Below are 18,552 nucleotides of genomic sequence, written 5' to 3'. Positions count from 1 at the left end.
CTTTTTTAACAGTATTCCAGTTATATCACGGCGTGTCAGCTTAATGTGGGAGGAAAGCCCCAAGTGATGCAGGTCTCAGACGTTTACCACTTTGGTGAAATCCACAAGCACGGGTATGGTGCTGACAAACCTAGAAACATAATCGGGGCGAACCGGGATTCGAACCCACAATCATAGGTTTCTGGCATGCCCAAGAGCCGCAACTCTGCACAGCGAATCGCAGCGCCTCAGACGACTGGGCCACTCGTGCTCCCTCCAGAGACTAAGCCTGTCATGGCACACGTTGAGCAGTAATGGGAATACTAAGGCAGCTTCTTTCACCCTCCTCTGCTATACTGTTGTCTCAATCTTGGGGTGAAACTTCCCTTTCTCCATGATGTTGAAGTAACTGGAAATACAAAGAAAACTGGGTTCTAAAAATGTTTACAATATACCTGCCTGACCACTTTGTCATGTAAATAGGAGGGAGTGAGTTGGGTTTAACGCCGCTTTTAACAGTATTACAGTCATCTCACGGCGTGTCTGTTTAAAGTGGGAGGAAAGCCAGAAGTGATGCAAGTCTCAAACGTTTACCACTACGGTGAAACCCACGAGCACGGTAATGGTGCTGACAAACCTAAAAACATAACCAGGGCAAACCGGGATTCGAACCCAAAACCATAGGTTTCTGGCGTGCCCAAGGGACACAACTCTGCACAGAATCGCGGCACCTGAGGCGACTGGGCCACCTGTGCCCCCATGTAAATATGATGATAAGGTAACACTTAATTAAAATGTTCTTGAATGCTCATTTAGGCCAATGTGAATATCTGAAAAGTAATTTCGTAAAATTATCCACTTTGCAGTGTCATTCCTAGCCTCCATCAACCAAGGGTCTCATCCCTACTAAAACAAAATTGATGATGATTTTTAGGTGAGGTGAAATTGGGTTTAACGTCGTGTCCAAGATTATAGCACTTACATAATGACGTGTGAGTGAGTGTGTGTGTGTGTGTGTGTGTGTGTGTGTGTGTGTGTGTGTGTGGCTGCTTGTACTAGACCGGACTGATGCCGATTTATAGTGCTAGCTCAATGAGATACCATGCTGCAGTTTAACATGAATACCCCACTCAGACACAGTATACTGACTCCGAGCCGACCAGTCCTTGTTTTAGCCCCTAAATGCCGAGCACCAGTCAGGGTAACAACAAGTACCATATTTTAACGTCTTTAGGTATATCGCGACTGGGGATCGAACCCGGACCTTCCGCTCTCCGGGCTGATGATTTTTAAATGCTATGTACTGTCCTTTAATTTTATGGTCTTAATTCAATAAATTTAATTTTACGGTCTAAATTCAATAAATCTGGTATAAACGGCAATAAAACCTTTTAATTCAAAAGTAATGTTTTAATGTTTATTTGATTAATCTGTTTAGCAGATGCCATACTTGTCACTGCCGGCTATGACAGTATCTATTTAGAAACAATAAATCTGATTGGTTGGAAAATAATATTCAGTGCAGTCCTGGTGTCGTTAATTGTAAACTTGCCAACGATTGTTCAAAAATATCACAAAAGTAATCTCAAACATTGCAGACACATTTGGTTTAAAAAACATGCTGATGTTTGACTGCAATGTTTACTTATGATATAAGACCTTTCGGATTCAAATTACATTGAGGTAAGTGGAGGTGAGTGAGTGGGTATGATTTTACGCCTCTTTTAGCAATGTTCCAGCAATATCACGGCGGGGGACACCAGAAATGGGCTTCACACATTGTACCCATGTCGGGAATCGAACCCGGGTCTTCGGCGTGACGAGCGAACGCTTTAACCACTAGGCTACCCGACCGCCCCTGTAAATGGAGGTGGAAAGCTTAGTGTGCCCAACCAGACACGTTGTTGTATTTTAATTGCGTCATGCACAGAAATGTTGCAGGAATCCTGCAAGGCCGCAGTCACGGCACAACACTGAAGACTTTGTCAGGTCACTCGGTGAGATCAACATGAAGATACTAGAGACCTGTGAAGATCCAGGTTAGAAAAATCTTCAGCAACCCAAACTTGACATAAGAGACGACTAACGCAATCGGGTTGTCAGGCTTGCTCACTTGGCTGATGCATATCATTGTATCATAATTGCGAGGATTGATGCTCATGATGTCAATCACTGGATTGTCTCAATTATTAACAGACCGCCATCGGATAGCTCAGCTCGAATATTGCTGAGGGCAGCATTAAACAACAAACTAAGAAGATTCTAGAAAGTACAAATATCCTCTATATCCAGAAGGGTAGAATGATCGTGTGTAATAACTTTATGATAATTGATTGTGCATTTGAGCAATTTTCAAAGCTGATTTGTCAACTGAAGCCATATGACATCACTGCACTTTATTTTTGAGGAAAATATGATGCCATCCATTGTTCATGACATCACAACTTGATTATGTTACATCATCTGAACAATAGGCAGACTTCATTGAAGTTTCGCCATAGGGTTGACATCTAAAATTTCTCTAAAAATGTCAATGAGTAACATACAACCTACTTGAAACTCCGAATTATGGATTATCTGTCACACATGAACGAAAGTCCTCACCAAATTACCAAAGATAATCCAAAATTCCTCATAGATCGTTGTTTATTCTGATATTAATCTTTGAGAAGTGGAACCAAGAATTATAAACCACATAAACAGGCCACTTCAGCTGGTAAGAACCCATTTGTAAGGTATATATACACAGTTAACTGCACAGTTCACTGGTCCTGTAGTCCTTGCCAAACTGCCCAATAGTTAAGGTATCACAAGGACAAGCACAAGGATGTGCCAGAAAGGGTTTTGCTATATGTTATAATTATAAGGACTAGTGGACTAAAACTGTTAGTTTCTAACGCCGCTGCATATCATGGTATGATTGAGTGAGTTCGGTTTAACGCCGCTTTTAACAGTATTCCAGTCATATCACGGCGTGTCAGCTTAATGTGGGAGGAAAGCCCGAAGTGATCATGGTATGAACATTCAATATTTTTTTGCTTAACTGAGGATTTCTTTCGAACAGATAAGTACTAGTAGTAGTAGTAGTAGTAGTAGTAGTAGTAGTAGTAGTAGTAGTAGTAGTAGTAGTAGCAGTAGTAGTAGTACCATGCAGGTTCAGGGAGGGTGTGGCACCGTGCCCCCTGTTCCCCATACTACAGTACTACTACTAATTGCAGGAATGTCAGTGAGGTGGTCACCTGTCTATCACTTTGTCCAGCCAGCGCCGGTGCTTGAGGTCTTGAATCCAGGTGGGGGGGATTGCGTCGAGTCCCAGCTTACATCCCAGGAAGGCCCCCGCCAGAGATGCATTAGCATCAGCATCTCCACCCTGCAAACAACACGCACTTCAACAGCTGAAGGCCCTGGAGCTAACTTTATAACTATCTTTCATTGTTAAATAGACCCATGAAGATACGGGGTAGAATAGGTCTTCAGCAACCCATGCTTACTGTAAAAGGTGACTATGCTTGTCGCAAAAGGCGACTTATGGGATCGGGTGGTCAGACTTGCTGACTCGGTTGATGCATGTCATTGCATCCCAATTACGTAGATCGAACCACACAATGTCAATCACTGGAATGTCGGGTCCAGACCCGATTATTTACAGACCGCCATCATATACCTGGAATATTGCAGTGCAGCGTTTAACAACAAACAAACAAACACTCGGAGGACGTCGGTGGCCCTGGGGTTCCTTAGGCATGGCAGAAACCCATGATGGGTTCCAATCACATACACCCCTGATTATGTGTCACGGTTTGTCGGCACCGTACCTGTGCCCTTGGCAAACATCTAAGATCTACATCAACATTAAGACACTGCATCACAGTAGGCTGTAACTAATGCTATTATCACACCAAAGTAGTTTTATCCCGTTCTAAAAAAAATACTAGAACGGGCTGTGATCATGGTAGAAAGCGTAGTTTGGCGTAAAATAAGATGCTAGTTCGTTCATAAGCAGTTCTCAATACGTCTATCTTATTCTTAGCCAGTCTGCAGTCCGTTTGCATCCAGTTCAGATCGTGCAAAAGTGCCTGTTCACCTCATCCCGACAACGTTTCGAAGCAGTTCCAGCACGTCCGTAGCCGTTCTGACCCCATTCTTAACCAGTTCAACCTGTCCTACCTCGTTCACAATACGTCCAAGCCAGTTCTAAGTAATTCTTAACCCGACCAACTCGTTCGCAGTACGTCCTCATCTCGTCCCAAGTGCATGTGTATTCGCGTCCTGGTCCGTCCTGGCCCTGTCTCCTATGGATACCGAGAGCGTTGTAGCCCGACTTCATTCAAGTTCAGGGCTCCGAGCTGTGCACATCATGCCTCCAAAGAGAAGTTGACCCTGTCAGTGTGCACACGTACTGAAATTTATGTCCGACTGCACAACGTCTTAACATGTCCCTAGTAGGTTCGAAGTACGGCAATTCCGTTCGAAGTACGGCAGTTCCGTTAGTAAAACCTCCTTGTTTTAAGTAAGTTGTCAATCCGACTAATTGCAGAACGGGATGGACGGGATAAAATTTTGAGCAGAATCTATGTTTTAGAGCACCCTCCCCGTCCGAGCCCGCCCATGAAGTTCGTAAAAAGACTGTCAATAGTTGCTACTACGTCCACTACGTTCATACACAGCTCGTTAGACAACATTTTCACAACGTATTGAGAACTAGTTTGGTGTGATGGGGGTATAAGCAAGGCATGGAGTAATGATCCAGTGAACAGGCTACAATGACACACAATCAGTTTCAAAATGCAACAACTACAACAAGGGATAGTGGGCCCTATCCTGCCCAGGACTACCCACAGGTCAGACAAAATACGGCAAGTCCACTTCCTAATCCTGCTAACAGTCTAGCTATGGCCTCACCTCCATGACAATGTCTCGTATAGCGGTACGGAAGTCCTTCTGTTTAAGAGCCCAGAACCCAGCTCCAAGGGTCTTGTATGTGTGATTGATCTTGCCCCTCTCATCCAGCTTCAGATCTTTTAGCGATGTTGTGTACAGGATCTTCTTGAACTCCTTAATCTGAATATAACAGTTTCTCCTTAAACCCATATCTTAACACTGACAATGACATTCATGTCTTAAAATATAAATTGCAAGTGATTGCGTTGCATTTGATGGGCTACCCAGGCACTTGTATTTGCATTTGTTTCCATACACCAAAAAAAGCAGTAGGTTACGCCACAATTGAGCTGCTGTTTCCTGATTGGTTGACAACAGAATAATGTGATGCATTATTGCTCTAAACGGTGTCACTGATTTCATATTATCATCCAAAACTGGCTCCAACAGGCGATATCGCTGCAATGAAATTGCATCACAATGCTTTGCAGACCATTGTGACGTCATTGGTTACCATGACGTCACTATCAAATGACATTACTAATGGCTCTGCTACTGAAACTGTCAGCAGTACTTTTTACACTTAAGACACTGCTTACTACTGTCTACAAACTGAAAAAGTTGGGAGAATGATGCTGGATGCTAAATAAAATCTCACCCTCGTGTCTTTTGATATAAAAATAGCAAAACTCATTGATAAAAGTGGGAAAAAAAAAAAATCTCACCCTTGTGTCTTTTGATATAAAAAATAGCAAAACTCATTGATAAAAGTGGGGGAAAAAAATAATCTCACCCTCGTGTCTTTTGATATAAAAATAGCAAAACTCATTGATAAAAGTGGGGGGAAAAAAATCTCACCCTCGTGTCTTTTGATATAAAAATTGCAAATATCATTGATAAAAGTGGGAAAAAAAAAAATCTCACCCTCGTGTCTTTTGATATAAAATATAGCAAAACTCATTGATAAAGTGGGAAAACTCCTCGGCAAGCCTCAGAGTTTTTCCACTTTTATCAACTCGTGATGATATATTTGATATCAAAAGACACTCAGGTGAGATTCTAATGATAATGTGTTAATGATAATATAAGCAGTCTGTGAAGTTATTATCGCTGACATATAAATTCATAAGAAGTGACTTCAATATGTTTTTCGTGTTTATGGAGTGAAAAAAGGTGTGCACACCATACTTTATGTTAATAACTAAAGTTACTAAACAAAAAAAACCAAAAAAATTGTTAATTGAATTTGTTAAGTCAGTCATCATGCTCATATTGCATACCATCCATTACAGATTTTAAAAAATTCAACTAAAACAGACAACCTAAATCTCCATGACGATTGCCCTTAAAACGAAACCGATTATTTTTAACATAATGAAAAAAATGTCAAGGTTTATTTTGTTCAAATATATGAACACAACTGTTCAACAGACTATGTCTGAAGGAGTGGACATTTAGATTGACCATGTGAGAATGGACCCCTTCATCAGTCAAGGATTACTCACATCAGAATAAGGCCGACCCAGCATACACCGACAGCCATAGGAGAAGGCCTCCTCAATTATAGAATCTATATCATAGTCTCCAGTCTTCTTCAAGTGTTTCTCATCTTTCTGTAGCAGAGCCGACATGACAGTTGCCACAGCAACACATGAGGCTTGGCAGCTGAAATGCAACATGTTTAAATACATTTGGGGGAATACAAAGGCTAGCTTTGTGTGGGATTTATCATATGTAACATTTGGATACCGGTTGTTAATACCACATTTTCTTGTGCATAATATGTGTAATCCACACTATTTTAAAAAAAATATAGCTGTGTAGAAGGGTGTGTGTATTATCATCATCATATTAGCAATATTATTACTAGCATGCTAAGACTGGAAGAGTGTCTTGAGCCAGAGTGAGTGAGTGAGTGAGTGAGTGAGTGAGTGAGTGAGTGAGTGCCGCTTTGAACACTATTCCCGTTACATAACAGTATGTGGGTGGAAAGCCAGAAAAGAGGACAGTTTCAGACCTTGGCACTTCTGTGAAACCCATAAGCACAGGTACAGTGCTGAGAAACGCGATTTGAACCCACGATCACGGGTTTGGGGCGTGCCCAAGATACCCTTAGAGAAGTAAACCAGTTAGTATGTAACTACACTATGAAAACATTGTCAGTGTATTTCAGGCTGAGAGGTGGGGAATCGAACCAGGACTTCAGCGTGACAAGCAAACACATCAACCACTAGGCCACCCCACCGCCCCACACTGTACCTGGGATCCACATGTGTGATGGAGCATATATCCAGGGAGTTCTTGATCACCTTGCCCAGCACATGGTAGTAATGTATTCCCGACATGGGGGCACGGGCCAGGGCACAGTTGGTGGCTCTCAGACTGCGACAGTCTCGCCACACAATCTCAGCTGCCTGCAGACGAAACAACATGTGAATACAGTCTCGCCACACAATCTCAGCTGCCTGCAGAGGAAACAACATGTGAATACAGTCTCATCACACAATCTCAGCTGCCTGCAGAGGAAACAACATGTGAATACAGTCTCGCCACACGATCTCAGCTGCCTGCAGAGGAAACAACATGTGAATACAGTCTCGCCACACAATCTCAGCTGCCTGCAGTGGAAACAACATGTGAATACAGTCTCGCCACACAATCTCAGCTGCCTGCAGTGGAAACAACATGTGAATACAGTCTCGCCACACAATCTCAGCTGCCTGCAGTGGAAACAACATGTGAATACAGTCTCGCCACACAATCTCAGCTGCCTGCAGTGGAAACAACATCTGAATACAGTCTCGCCACACAATCTCAGCTGCCTGCAGTGGAAACAACATGTGAATACAGTCTCGCCACACAATCTCAGCTGCCTGCAGAGGAAACAACATGTGAATACAGTCTCGCCACACAATCTCAGCTGCCTGCAGAGGAAACAACATGTGAATACAGTCTCGCCACACAATCTCAGCTGCCTGCAGTGGAAACAACATGTGAATACAGTCTCGCCACACAATCTCAGCTGCCTGCAGTGGAAACAACATGTGAATACAGTCTCGCCACACAATCTCAGCTGCCTGCAGTGGAAACAACATGTGAATACAGTCTCGCCACACAATCTCAGCTGCCTGCAGTGGAAACAACATGTGAATACAGTCTCGCCACACAATCTCAGCTGCCTGCAGAGGAAACAACATGTGAATACAGTCTCGCCACACAATCTCAGCTGCCTGCAGTGGAAACAACATCTGAATACAGTCTCGCCACACAATCTCAGCTGCCTGCAGTGGAAACAACATGTGAATACAGTCTCGCCACACAATCTCAGCTGCCTGCAGAGGAAACAACATGTGAATACAGTCTCGCCACACAATCTCAGCTGCCTGCAGAGGAAACAACATGTGAATACAGTCTCGCCACACAATCTCAGCTGCCTGCAGTGGAAACAACATCTGAATACAGTCTCGCCACACAATCTCAGCTGCCTGCAGTGGAAACAACATGTGAATACAGTCTCGCCACACAATCTCAGCTGCCTGCAGTGGAAACAACATGTGAATACAGTCTCGCCACACAATCTCAGCTGCCTGCAGTGGAAACAACATGTGAATACAGTCTCGCCACACAATCTCAGCTGCCTGCAGAGGAAACAACATGTGAATACAGTCTCGCCACACAATCTCAGCTGCCTGCAGAAGAAACAACATGTGAATACAGTCTCGCCACACAATCTCAGCTGCCTGCAGAGGAAACAACATGTGAATACAGTCTCGCCACACAATCTCAGCTGCCTGCAGAGGAAACAACATGTGAATACAGTCTCGCCACATAATCTCAGCTGCCTGCAGTGGAAACAACATGTGAATACAAAGATGGTCAAAATTAAGATATAACTGAATGTTTTTTTTCAGAAAAGTCATCCCTGAAAAGAATAGTCGTGACAAATGAAATGAAAGCCACATGGGATTTGATCTGTTCCTTGCATGACATAAACACCAATGCTTTTTTATCCACGTGGATTTACATTGAGTTTGGTTTGTTTTAACTAGATAAGTAGACAAGAGTGCTCTGAGAGCACAACATCCCCCACATGAATTTTTTTAACGAGTTTATATTTTCTTTGTATTTTATGAAATAACAACAGTAGATGGCACTGCATTTGAAACAAATTGTGCAGAACATTTTGTTGGGAGTAATCCAGTCTGAATGCTAATGCCATAAGGATGTAGCTCACCCACAAAAGTCTTATACAAGGAAACTAACTATAGTTATCATGTTATAGTTATAGTGAGATATTGTGATATTCTCTGGAAACTGGAGGAGGATTAGATTTCATGAAGCTCCGTAAAACAGGGGCAGTAACTCTGTCAAAATTAGTCAAAATGAAACAGGACTGCGATATGCGTATCATCAACATGTCGATATCTTGTGTGTAGAGTGTCAGGGATATTCTCTAAAAGCTGGAGGAGTAGTTGATTTCACAAGCTTAGTACCCTCTCTCACAATTAGGCAAATGAAGCTACGTAAAACAGGGGCAGTAACTCTGTCAAAATTAGTCGAAATGAAACGGGACTTCGATATGCGTATCATGAACATGTCAACATCTTGTGTGTAGAGTGTCAGGGATATTCTCTAAAAGCTGGAGGAGGAGTTGATTTCACAAGCTTAGTACCCTCTCTCACAATTAGGCAAATGAAGCTCCGTAAAACAGGGGCAGTAACTCTGTCAAAATTAGTCGAAATGAAACGGGACTTCGATATGCGTATCATCAACATGTCAACATCTTGTGTGTAGAGTTTCAGGGATATTCTCTGGAAACTGTAGGAGTTGATTTCACAAGCTTAGTACCCTCTGTTGGACAGACAGACGGACAGACGGACGGACTGCGCCATGACATAATCCCCCTTCGGCCATTCTGGCCCGGCAGGGGATAAAAAGTACTCTTTTTTTACATTTTACTAATACCGTATTCGACGTAATAAGCGCCACGCTCTAATAAGCGCCCACAGCGATATTTGCTAATATATTGGCAAGTGAACAATCCCAATCTGATTGATCAATGTAGCACCCCTTCTGATTGATCAATATACACAAGACTTATTTATTCGTGTATAATACGGACTCGTGTGTTATATGCACCCTTAATTATGGGCAATTGAATTCTTGAAAAATATATGTGTCGTGTATAATACGCACAGACTTTTCTTTTGTATCATTTCGAGCTGTCAGCATAAACCACGAAATTTACGATCTTTCGATTCTGTTATTTTTTTTCACCAAAATTTTATTCTAAAAAGTGCCCCCATTTCTAATTTTGAAATCGCCAAGGGCACTTATTACGTTGAATACGGTATGTTGGATAGTCAGATCTATAAATCAAGTCTGAAAAATATCATAACTTATCATATAATGTTTGTTTGTTTGTTTGTTTGTTGATTACATGATTAACGCTACACTCAGCAATATGACGGTGGTCTGTAAACATTCTAATATGGACCAGACAATCCAGTGATTAGCACCATAAGCAACGATGAGTAACAATCTATGCAATTGGGATGACATGCACCAAACAAGTCAGCGGTCTGACGATTCGATCCCATTAGTCGCTTCCCTCAACAAGCATAGGTTGCTGAAGACCGGTTCTAACCTAGGGGAATCATGTCAACAGCTTAGCTCTTCACAAACCAGATGAAATGTTGATTTTATTCATCAACTGTGCCATACACTGTTTGCTGTTTCATGGCAAGTCCAAGGGATGCAACTCTTCATTGTCTTGTTCAAGCAGGACTAGAACTCTTCATTGTCTTGTTCAAGCAGGACCAGCTACAAACTGAGGACTAGTGAAATATGGTTTACACTAGTCATCAGGGCCCTGTTCCAAAAAGCGATCTTAGCACTAAGGTGATCGTAAGTCCCATACTTTAACATAGGTTTACAATCATCGTAGCGCTAAGATCGCTTTGAGGAACGGGGCCCTGGACTTGTCTTTAAAAAGGTAATTCTAAGGTAAGGTTGCAACACTGTCACTGATATTAAGTCTCTCTACCTTGTCGGGTGCCTCGGAGAACTGCGGATGGTTGACTACGTTCTTGGTGAAGCTACACAACCCAGGGCCACACACATCTCCCAGCTCCGGGAAGCCGCGCTCCAACCATTCCATCAACCGCTTGGCTATGTCCTCAGGCACCACCTGTGTACAATGATCCATGTGAGTGAGTGAGTTGAGTTTAAAGCTGCTTTTGACAGTATTCCAGTCATATCACAGCGCGTCAGCTTAATGTGGGAGGAAAGCCCGAAATGATGCAGGTCTTCTATGTTTACGTTGTCCAATCTAAAGACAATATGTGCAATCAAACATGACACAGAGCTCCAGATAAGCTGCGTATCTGCGTAAAATACGCATCAAAAATGCAGAAATATGCAGTAAAATAAAATCCAAGCGTATCAAATACGCAACGAACATTACAGATACGCTACAAAAATAAAACTTTTGCGTATCATCAAAATATTGTGAACATGGTGAATTAACCCTTCGTATTCGATTAGCAAATCAGCAACTTATTTTCTAATTATAAATGGGCATTCCTTCAACCTTGCCAAACTCCACAATGACAGTTACATCATGATCATTTGCCATCACACTTTCTTGTGGAAGTATCGTGGTATCGTCCTATAAAGCTCTCGAACCCACACGACACCAGTTTCCAGGGACTAGATGAATAGTGTTTTTAAATATTTAACTTAAATACCCACATGTGTAAAAACTAGTGGGTAACAGAAATTTGAATACCCAGATAGAATTACTGATAACCAATGATTTTAAAATGCATGGGTAAAATACCCACAACACCAAAAGCTTATCTGGAGCTCTGCATGACATTGTAAATTATCAGTTTGTCCACCTGCTTGTCGAAGAGGTTGAATACAAGACCTACTCTATAACACAAATATCTGCTTTCCTACGACTGTAATGAAAAACATTTTGTTTGTTGTTTAATGCCCTCAGCAATATTACAGCTATATGACGGGGGTATGTAAATAATCAAGTCTGGACCAGACAATCCACTGATTGACATCATGTGCACAATTGGGATATTTTGAATCCTTGAGCACTGAACAATTCACTCATTTAGATATCAGGAATGGCACTGCATAGCATTGCTATACCGGCCAGTATTGTAGCTACCCTACCCTTTACAGATAGTTAGTGTAAGGTAGACAGTACAGATAAGGTAAAGTTGTGAGCATGCTGACCCCTCAATACCTGGTGAATTTATACTGTATTGGCCGCAATAAGCGCCCAGGGCACTCTCAAAATTAGAAATAGGGGGCTCTTATTAGAATATTATTTTGGTGGAAAAAAAACAGAGTTGAAAGATAAATTTTGTGGTTTATGCCGACAGCCTGAAATGTTTATGATACATTTTTCCAGAATTTAATTGCCCATAATTAAGGGTGCATATAATACCCTATAGGCAAATATATAAGTCTTGTGTACATTGATCATTGGGAAGGGGTGCTAATTGGGATTGTTCACTAGCCAATATATTAGCAAATATCGCCGTGGGCGCTTATTAGAGCAGGGTGCTTATTACGTCAAATACGGTATTACATTTACTGTGAATCCTTTTGTAGCTTTGTTTGTTGTAGAGTCTACTGGTGTGTCATTTATGAAATAAGAAAAGAAAATAAGAACAAAGATTCTATAACAACCTTAGACTGATATTGTACAAAGTTTCATGGAGAAATACATAACAGAACTGAGATAAAATAGTTAAAATTTCTTCCATTCAATTTAAGTCTAAATTTATAAAATTTATATAAAAATCAAAATAATTGGGGGAATCATAATTAGCAAAAAGCACATCTACACTATTATAGAGTGAATGTGTTTACCAAGTTTCTTAATGATACCTCTAAATTAATTTTCCAACTCTACTCAGGAAATGAAACTCAGTGTTTTCATTCAGTCCAAATTTCAAAAATCTATCTAAAATATATGAAAATTACAGGGGAAACCTAAATAGCAAAAGGCACATCTACACCATATGGAGAATGTGTCCCAAGTATTGTAACGTTATCTGATGGTTTCCGAGTTCTGCTCCAGAAACGAAACATGGCAGATGGACAGGTGGAGCCCCTTACTAGATCCCCGCCAACTTTGTCGGGGCGGGGGATAATGAATACATTGCAAGTGATTCCATTGCACCCTTAATTATGGGCAATTAATTTCTGGAAAAATATATCTGTCGTATAAAAACATTGCAGGCTGTCAGCATAAACCACGCAATAATACGATCTTTCAACCAAATAATAAGCCCATTTCAAATTTTGAGAGCACCCTGGGTGCTTATTACATTGAATATGGTAATCATGTTTAGGAGCAAGTTGGAGCCTTGCAAAATCCCTGGTGTTTATCCCAATTGTTATTAAACGCTGCAGTCAGCAATATTCCAGCTGTACCTGCTATGACAGCAGCCTGTAAATACCAGGCAAACCAGTGATCGATATCATGAACATCAATCTACTCTGTCATGGTATGATGATGTGAAATCAAGAAAATCACCGAGCCGGACACCAAATCCAGAGTCGTCTCGTAAGAACAGCGTCGGTTGCTGTAGACTTACTCCAAGTTGGAATCCACAGACTGTAATATACAGCAGAGTTGCTTACCTGCCCCTTGTTCTCCACCAGGGACTGAATGAGGAGGATCATGTGATCTGTCTCATCTGTCCAGTCATATACATCCCACTTGCGACGATGTGCATCTGCCAACATTTTCTTGTGGACTAGCTGGAACTTGTTGCACACAGGACCATATAGCTGTAATAGAAATCATCACAGTTTATATGGTGTGTATATGTTATTATACCATGAATTTGCAAAATACGGATTTTGATTGGTCAATCAGAGGTAACAAATCACAATAAACCCCTTCTGATTAAAACAGCATATTTGATGGCCGCATCACCGTGAAAGCTAATATTTTGAGAATAGTCCTTCTTTTACAGTCATTGTCATTAGGCATATTTAAATAATTATATGTACAAATATAGGCAACAAAATGCAGTTGCAGTTACTGCAATATTTAAAGGATGTTTGGCAATGCATTTAGTGCAGAAAACACGAGAATGTATTTCACGTTTTGAGGACAACAGAGAGCTTGCTATTTGGTGCTTTTCTATATACAACTGTGATATCAGATGCATGGAAATTTCTAAGCATAAGTGAGGCAATATTGAAGTTTCACTATCAGAACAGATTTATCAACATCAAGTCTGTAAGATCACTATTGCACGAACCAGTATTCCTGTATATAATCAAGTCTGGATCAGACAAGACAGCCATTGACACGATGAACAACAATCCTGGACATTTGGGTACATAATGACACAAAATGAGCCAAGTAACTGAGCCTGACCACGGGATCCATTTGACAAGCAAAGGTTGCTGAATACCTATTATAACCAGGAATCCCTGGTATTTCATAACCACGTAACCAGCATCAGCCGTCTAAGTATCGAACATTTTTGTGGCCAAATGCGACTTAAAACAATGATTGGTGCCCTAACTTTATAAACTGCTCGCATTATCTGTCTATAATATCTGTTGGCTCATAAAGACTTAGGTTTGTCTCCGAAAAAACTTAGAGCAAGGTTAGAAACTAACAGTTTTTGTCCACTAGTCGTTATAAGGATAACATATAGCAAAACCCTTAAAATGGGCCAATTTCTACTAGTCCTTAGGATACCTTTACTATTAGGCAGTTTGGTAAGGACTACAGCATTGTACAGGACTAGTGCCAATTTCTAACGCTGTAGAGGGTTACATAGTAGCTTCTAATAATTCCTTTATTACAATGTCACATGGTTCCAATCAATATCAAATCAGTGAAACTTAATGTTATCATGTATACATGTTCTTAATTGTAAAAACGGTGAAGTCATCACTACATACCTTTTTAGCCTCTTCTTTAGACTGAGTTTCTGTCAATAATCCCAGGGCATCTCCAACGCATTGACCATAAATAGCTGCATAAATCCGATCATATACTCGACATGCATCTCGACGTATAACCTGATAAACCAAAACCTCAGACTTCACATGAAGAAAACAAACCTCGTAAGCATGATCTTGATGATAAGTATTGGTCTTAGGACTGGATATCATATTTTGCACACCACACCCATTTTATCTGTTAACTTTATGTAACACTTTTCATTTAATTGAACAGTTGTCAGTTGTGAAATACAGAACAGGAGATGTGCATTGGCCAATGGTAAAGTAGGAGTGAGTGAGTGAGTTGGGTTTAGCACCGCTTTTAGCAGTATTCCAGTTATATCACAGCGTGTCTGCTTAATGTGGGTAGAAAGCCCAAAGTGATGCAGGTCTCGGACGTTTACCACTTCGGTGAAACCCACAAGCACAGGTATGGTGCTGACAAACCTAGAAACATGATTGGGGCAAACCGGGATTCGAAGCCACAATCATAGGTTTCTGGCATGCCCAAATGAAGCAACTCTGCACAGCTAATCGCAGCGCCTTAGACGACTGGGCCACTCGTTCCCCGGCCCTGGTAAAGTAGGAAAGGTGCGGGCCGGATAAAACTTGGTGTAACGGTGACAATTTGATTTAGAGTTTGGGCAAGTTTACAATCTTCAGTTTTCCCCTTCCATGTTTACATCAATATCATAATTATGATCAGGTATTTGAAAGGTACGATTAAAGTGAAACAAGCATTGTTTTACAATTTTCTTGAATTTCAGTGTTCATTGGAGAGTGGGTACGAGTCTAATCCAACCGTCACGGTCAGTACCGCTACCAACGAGGAAATATGATCACAAGTGTCACTGTCAGTGTCAAAATCGTTTCAAAGGATAACGACAACTTGTTAAAACTACGACGTTCTTCATCCAAATATGTCACAAAATGATCAAATTACACATGCTTGAGGTAAAATACATACCTTGTATGGCTGACACCTTGGTGAATTAACATCACGTCGACTGCGATCAGTTTTCTTTTTCAATTTCCCGCTCAGGATAATACCTCTCCCTGTCGTCGCCATTTTAAATTTCCCACCGTACTTTTCTATAGGAGTAATAGGACCGTCCCCACTGGCTTCACTCGAATAGGCAACATAATGAGTTACCTCCCTTAGTTTTACAAACGCTCCTGTGAATGCGCAACCTTGTATTCCCCCCGGACATACTGGCAGAAGATTGATTGAGTGATTGATTGATTGAGTGAGTGAGTGAGTGAGTGAGTGAGAGAGAGAGTGAGAAAGTGAGTGAGTGAGTGAGTGAGTGAGTGAGGGAGGGAGGGGGTGAGTGAGTGAGTGAGTGAGTTAGGGTGTGAGGGAAGGAGGGAGGGAGTGAGGTAACGAGGGAGTGAGGGAGGGAGTGAGGGTGTGAGGGGGGAAGGAGGGAGGGAGTGAGGGATCGAGGGAGGGAGGGAGGGAGGGTGTGAGGAAGGGAGGGAGGGAGTAAGGGAGTGAGTGAGGGAACGAGGGAGTGAGGGAGGGAGGGAGGGAACTAAGCTTCATCGAAAATGTTTCGTAATCATGTCCAACAATCTCTTTTTTTTTAAAGTTTTTAATTTTTTTAAGGGGTTGGCCATTTGATATTTAAGAGGGGGCCCGGGTTTTGGGGCAGAGTCATGGGTTGTTTTTATTTTAGGAGCTGAGATATTTTTTTTCTAAAAAGAGAGCTGAGATCATTTTTACGGCACATTTCGAATACAACCCATGGAAAGAATGTTAAAATGTTCTCCCTGTTCACTTAAACAAAATAACTGTACAGACGTAGGCGATTTTGAAACAGAACAATGAAAATAGCAGCATGATAAAGCATTTAAAAAAAATAATTAATAGGACCATTTTTTATAACACCATGTGAAGCAAAGCCCAGTAGGCTTGACATGTTTGTACTCACATCTAATGATGGAATGTACTTGTCAATTACTAAGATTGTGGATGATGGGCATGAGTGCAAAAACTTTTGATGTCAACTGAGGAAAAATAGAAACATTACAAAACTGAAAGTTGGAAACGTTTGGTCCAAACCCCGAATAATGTTACAAAATGGTTGAGAATCAATCGCCCAAACACAACAACAAAGGTTTGCTGAGTAATGCAGGTGCTACATTACCCAGATCAGTGGAACTTGAGTTTGAAGTGAAACGTTTGCTGAACTTGCAGCATGCCAGCCGACAAAGATCTGGAAGTAAAAGTAACGATGTACTGTTCATTCACACCCAAACCGTTCGACAGTGACAAATAACATGCTGAGAATAAGGATACAACTGAGATAACAAGTTATTGGTTTGATACATCAAGAAGCAACGCATGACCATGTTGCAAGGAGTTTGGGCTGTAGCCGAATGACAGTCATCAGGCTGTACGTCCCTTATAGGCCTCTCCTTCATTAAAGTAAAACATATACCAAAAAATACTCTCAGACACAATATGTGTCAGCTAGCGCCAGCCGGGTTTGTTCACACTGTGACTAAAGCCTTGAGGCTGTCGATTGCTCGATTATTTACAGAGCGTAGTCATAGAGCTGGAATATTGCTGAATAAGGCGTTAAACAACAAACAAACACAATCCTTGATCTGCCTCCTGACTCTTAATACCCTTGCTGCAAACGGTGAAGAAATACTGACATGGCATCCACACTGTTACATCGTATCCCTACTGCAAAGGACCCCACCCCCACCCCCATCCACATCCCACCACACCCCTCGAACAATTTCAGAAAGTTTAAGAACCCACTGACTGAACTGAAATAAAGTGAGATCCATGTATTAGCAAAGATATTATACTGAAATTATTAATATTGAAAGTTTAGATTTTTATGCATCGTCTTTTGATAACCGTTTATTATAAGATCGTAAAGTAAGGTGTTTTCAATGTAGAGCTAGGTTACCTGTAGATTTAACCCCGCTAAATTGAATTTGGAACCGAACGCGCAGCCGACAATGACTGAAAATAGTACTATTCTATGAATATTAGCTTCCGCGGTGATGCGGCCGTCAAACCAGCTGTTTCAATCAGAGGTGGTTTATTGTGATTTTATAGCATCTGATTGACCAATCAGAATCGAGTAAATTCCAAATTCATGGTAGAATTTTATTTAGTACGTGTGACTTCATGTTTATACTGACAGCCATACAACAACCAGCTATATCGCGGAGTAAAATAGTTCCTCAAAAAGAGAGGTGACATTGGCGTATGGGTGCACAACTTGCTCTCCAGAAACATCTTAAGCAGCACATGTGTTCAAATCATATCCTCATTAGATTAGAAAGGTCTGTAAAGAACTGCCTCAGTAAGTCAGTCACAGTGACAGTGCATCGTAATACATTTACATCAAGTACAAGACGTCAAAATGGCCGACACGATAAACGTGACGGGAGAGATTTCCGAAGTTGTTGATGAACCTTTGGCGGTTATATGTGTTAGTCATCATTGATCAACTGGCCGATCATTGAAAGGTGAATAAAGATGCGTCAAACAGACACAAAGGTAAATTCTTGGATTGCTGGAGACGGTCAATGTTAGCCTAGGCACGGATCGAGTCGATACTACGATAATTTAGATGTGCATTTCTTCATTTGTTCATTAGGATGGGCCGTAGCGAGGATATTCGTGAACAATCATGCAGTCACGCTCTCTGACATTTCTCAAAGTAT

The 18,552-nt window shown here is 41.3% G+C and overlaps 1 protein-coding gene across 1 annotated transcript; it reads right to left on the bottom strand.

Moving 5' to 3' along the window:
- Positions 1-261: 261 nt before the first annotated feature.
- On the bottom strand, positions 262-15,928 carry LOC139446090 (ADP-ribosyl-[dinitrogen reductase] glycohydrolase-like). Its single transcript, XM_071227369.1, has 9 exons — positions 15,827-15,928; positions 14,818-14,937; positions 13,534-13,683; positions 10,907-11,050; positions 7,120-7,274; positions 6,366-6,525; positions 4,882-5,040; positions 3,219-3,349; positions 262-388 (listed from the first exon to the last, which is right to left on the bottom strand). The coding sequence occupies exons 1-9, from the start codon at positions 15,926-15,928 to the stop codon at positions 331-333; spliced, it is 1,179 nt and encodes a 392-aa protein (XP_071083470.1). The 3' UTR covers positions 262-330.
- Between the last annotated feature and the right edge of the window lie 2,624 nt (positions 15,929-18,552).

The sequence above is a fragment of the Haliotis cracherodii genome, unplaced genomic scaffold (assembly GCF_022045235.1).
Source record: "Haliotis cracherodii isolate W230 unplaced genomic scaffold, xgHalCrac1.p SCAF_6, whole genome shotgun sequence".
Classification (NCBI taxonomy): Eukaryota; Metazoa; Mollusca; class Gastropoda; order Lepetellida; family Haliotidae; genus Haliotis; species Haliotis cracherodii.
This window is presented reverse-complemented; position numbering and strand designations above follow the sequence as displayed.